Genomic DNA, 4,683 nt, shown 5'->3' with positions numbered 1-4,683 from the left:
GCTCCTCGAATCATTGCATCCTCATCAACAGCAGACTGACCCCTTCCCACTTCATGCGTCTTCGGTTTCACTTTCCATGCCTTCTCGTTTGGACGCACATAGGGACCAGGATTATCCCGTGCCCTACTATACCTGTTCCTCCTTAAATGATCGTCTCTGCTACGGATAATCCTATCCGAGTGACGACCCCGACTGCTGTCGTTCTCCCAGTAGCGAGGCCCCTGTCCTCGCGTACTCTTATCATCATACCTTACCGGCTTAGACGTATAATATCGTGAAGATTGCAGCTCCCGGGTCTGCAGTGACGACTGCTGGGAGGGTCTAGCATTTACCAGAGCATCACGACTCCAGTTTTGACGAGGCATATTCTGAGCCCGCTGTACTCGGGAAAAAAAGTCAGGCCTTTCCACATGTTGTAACCGTGATCTAACATCCATTGAGGGGCAATATCCTTTCTCATGAGATAGCAAACCACAGATTGTACAGTGTTTGAAAAGCTTGTCGTACTTTATTTCGATCATAACCTCATCTCCCTCATATTCCACTTTCCTAGAGAACTTCAGTGGACGGCGTGAATCAACCTCTATGAGCATGCGCCCCTCTGTGAGCTCCAGAGTATCGACATGACCGAGTCTACCACCTATGTTTCTTAGGTTCGTGTCAGTCCAAAGATGAAGAGGGAATCCAATGAGCTGAACCCAAAAAGGAATAATCCATGGGTAATCATCATGCACTATGGGTTCCCAACGCACCAGTACAAACATACAGAAGTTGTAATGGAATGGGCCTCTTCTCAGAACAGACTTTAGATCCTCCTCAGACATGAAGTTTAATAAAAACTTCCCATTCCCTAGATCATTGGCAATAATTCTCTCAGACAAACCCCACTGCGAAGGCATTGTTTGCAACAGCTTCTCTACATTCTGTTTCTTTGGATTAAGGAGCTTGCCAATAAGAGATAATCCAAATTCCTTGATTACAAAAGAATCATCGCGATCCACCAGCTTTATAGGTTCATCATCATCCTCATAGAGGATCCCTTTGCCCTTGATATCCGCTTGATGAGCAGATCGGAAACGGTTGAAAGACCCCATAAAAAGATATGGAATCACGCAGGACTGTAAATAACAGTACAAACCCACGAATGTAATCGAGACAGGCCAATGAGCCGTGTTATCTGAGATGGATCGTAGATTCCCCAAACCGTTGGTTAAGAACGTGTTGACGTAGAAACCACGAGTGAAAGAGAAACGATTTGCCGTGAGAACTATGGTGATTGTTGGAGAAGAAACAGATTTGAAACCTGAAACGTCCACGTGAAGCAACGATGGCTGATGTCTACTTCGAGGGGCGTAGAGATCAGATGGAGATCGAAAATCCAATGAGAAATCCGATCTAAAAAGCTGCCTCCATGATCAAACCATGATCGCCATTAAAGTTAAAATTATGAGTGCCTTTTAATATATATATATATATATATGTGGGTCATACTAGACATGGGCACAAAGCAAATATTAGGGGATTTTGAGATACTTGTTACCCGACTTGGTTTGTTCAAGTAGTTGTATTTATTACTTGTACTTGACATGTCCTAACCAAGTATTTTCTATATCAAGTACTTGTTAAAAAATTAAGTACTTGTGAATTACTTGTATTAGTTTATTACTTGATTTTATATATTACCTGACTTGGTTCCATACTTGATCTGCTCAATTACTTGGACCTATTTTTCTTGATTACTTGAAATTAAACATGAAATCATTGAAATTCAAAACAGAATTTCGTAATACACATACAAACTTCCAAACATAAGTCACTTAACTATTTTAACTAATGTAATAGATACAAAATATTTAGTAAATCAAGTAATGGATACAAGTAACATTAGCGGTTAATAAGTAACGAGTCAAGTGACGGGACAAGTAGTCAAGAAATAAAAATATATTTGATACTTGGGTTGTACTTGTGAATAATAAAATTCGATTACTTATTACCCGATTTGACTAAAGCAAGTACTTGCTTTTTCAAACTAACCCTGAGGCAAGTAGCAAGTACAATCCGGGTAATTAGTAGTGCCCAGGCACCCCTTGTTTATATGATTCCAAATTTAATATAACAATGTGTAAAAATAACATTATATATGGATCTCTTAAAAGAGTTTCATGACACTGATAGATGAAAAAAAAAACAAATGAGCTTATTTCAAAGAACAAAGCAGGTTGTTCATATAAAATGAAACAATTAATGTGATTCTACTAAGATATCACCATATTGTTCAATTAGTATTCCATCTTTTTAGTAATCCTCAAATCGTAATGACTAAACAACTCAAAAACTTATACGACTTGGTGACCGTAAGCACTTCATTAACCCACTCCAACTTACCCCAAATCTCACCTTCAAGGCGCTTCTCAAATGCGATTTTCGCACACCAAATTCTCCTTTTCCGCTTTGCCTTGTATTCCTCAGTCCTGGGGACCAAAATAACTAATAGTTTCCCACCATGGTTAACAATTTGAACAAGACACCTCCCTACAAAGCCATCCTCGCTTTTATGCAATACTTCTATATCCGAACCCTTGACCTCTCTCCACTCCTGGGTTTTAAATGGCTAGAGGCGACTCAAAGCGAGCTAGTGGTCGCCAAGCGCCCCGCGCCATGGCGACCGAAGGCGAGCGCCATGTGTATGCCTCACACAAAAGGAATTCAAAACAACTATATGCTACTTCCCTTTAAGTTCAATGAATAATATGTATGTTCTATTCCAAAACACAAAATCCACTATAGTTGAATCTTAAATAGCAAAAGAAAAACGAAAAATAGCAAGTCTAAATAGCAAAACACCTAAGTCTTAATAGCAAAACAACAAGTAAAAATACCAAATCAAAACACCAAGTCCTTAAACATTAAAACTATTCAGAATTATGATCTTTATACTCTAACTCATACACAAAACCAAAGTTATCTAACTCATCCTCTCTCAGCCATAATAAAACTTAAACACAGAAGAGAAAAGTATGATAAGGGATATTTAGGAAAGGTTAAACGTGATAGAGGAGAAAAATATGATTACGGGATCTGGGTTTTAAATGGCTAGAGGCGACTCAAAGCGAGCCAGTGGTCGCCAAGCGCCACGCGCCATGGCGACCGAAGGCGAGCGCCATGTGTATGCCTCACACAAAAGGAATTCAAAACAACTATATGCTACTTCCCTTTAAGTTCAATGAATAAAATGTATGTTCAAATCCAAAACACAAAATCCACTATAGTTGAATCTAAAATAGCAAAAGAAAAACGAAAAATAGCAAGTCTAAATAGCAAAACACCTAAGGCTTAATAGCAAAACAACAAGTAAAAATCCCAAATCAAAACACCAAGTCCTTAAACATTAAAACTATTCAGAATTATGATCTTTAACTCTAACTCATACACAAAACCATAGTTATCTAACTCATCCTCTCTCAGCCATAATAAAACTTAAACACAGAAGAGAAAAGTATGATCAAGGGATAGTTAGGAAAGGTTAAACGTGATAGAGGAGAAAAATATGATTACGGGATATATGCCTTACTAAACCAAAGTAGGTTTGATAGACTAGGTTTACACAAACCAAACTAGTTTGTCTAATATCAACATGTCGTGGCTAGAAGCGCCTTCCAGAAAGCATGAAAGCGGTGAATAGCGACCGCCATGTGTATGTCGCCTAGCCATAGGGAATTGAGGCGATGAGGCTATCGCTCCACCTCGCCATGCGCCATGGCGACCAAAGCGGTCGCTTTTAAAAACCAAGCTCCACTCTCTACTCTTAGTGTCATACCACCTGCAATAACCAGAGTTCGTAAAACAAAACATTACATCCTCTATTGCGCACCAAACATCTATATGTCCATAACACTTGTGCGTTCCCACAACTTCCCATGTCCCTTCTTTTGGGTCATAAGCAAAGTTCTCCTCTTGAGCAATTACGTATATCTTTCCTCTAAACACATTGATTAGACACCAATCATCACGAAACTCAGTAGCTCCATGGCTCAGCAAGGGACTCCAGTTTTGAGTCTTTATGTCTAATACTTCCATCCAATTGCTGTCTTTCCTGCCATTTTCCATTACATATATTTTCCCATCGATATAAAACGCATAAGCCTCCTCACGGGCCACCAACATGTTTGGACCGTCACGCCACGTGTGACTCCGACAATCAAAGATACGAACACGTGAAGACGGCGGCCCCTTGTAGGGTCCACCGATTAAGTAGATGTCCGAACCAACAGCTACGGTGGAAAAATATGGTACGTGTTGAAGATGGTGACAGGAAGGTACCGGAACCAACGAATAGTCTTCAAGAATTTCATCGTCGTCAGCTAGGGTTTCATCGGCAGGTTTCATCCAAAGAGTAAACCATCTGGGATGTGGGATATTTGGCAAGTCCTCTAAGCAAAAATAGAGGCATGGTTCGGTGGTTCCGATGTGAGAACGCGTAGGGTAGAGTTCGGGAGAAGAGAGGAGAAAGAGGAATCTTTTGGAGACTAGAGAGAGATTAGGGTAATTCCACTTGGAGAGACGGGCAAGTATGGTCTCTATGATATCGTGGGAGTGATGAAAACGACAGTGGTTGAGGCTTAGTCTTCGTCTCTTTCTGATTCGGTTTAGCTTCTTTGGGAATCATGGTTGGCAGAAGATGGA

The 4,683-nt window shown here is 40.3% G+C and overlaps 1 protein-coding gene across 1 annotated transcript; it reads right to left on the bottom strand.

The window, feature by feature from the left end:
• Positions 1–2,305: 2,305 nt before the first annotated feature.
• LOC106301015 (F-box/kelch-repeat protein At5g39560-like) lies at positions 2,306–4,683 on the bottom strand. The gene is given in 3 exon segments (XM_013737321.1): positions 2,306–2,593; positions 3,787–4,588; positions 4,590–4,683. Coding segments are annotated over 3 exon segments (1,167 nt in total). The 5' UTR covers positions 4,667–4,683.

This window comes from Brassica oleracea, chromosome C1, assembly GCF_000695525.1.
Source record: "Brassica oleracea var. oleracea cultivar TO1000 chromosome C1, BOL, whole genome shotgun sequence".
In the NCBI taxonomy this organism is placed as follows: Eukaryota; Viridiplantae; Streptophyta; class Magnoliopsida; order Brassicales; family Brassicaceae; genus Brassica; species Brassica oleracea.
Note: the sequence above shows the minus strand (reverse complement) of the source record. Positions and strands in the feature narration are given on the sequence as shown.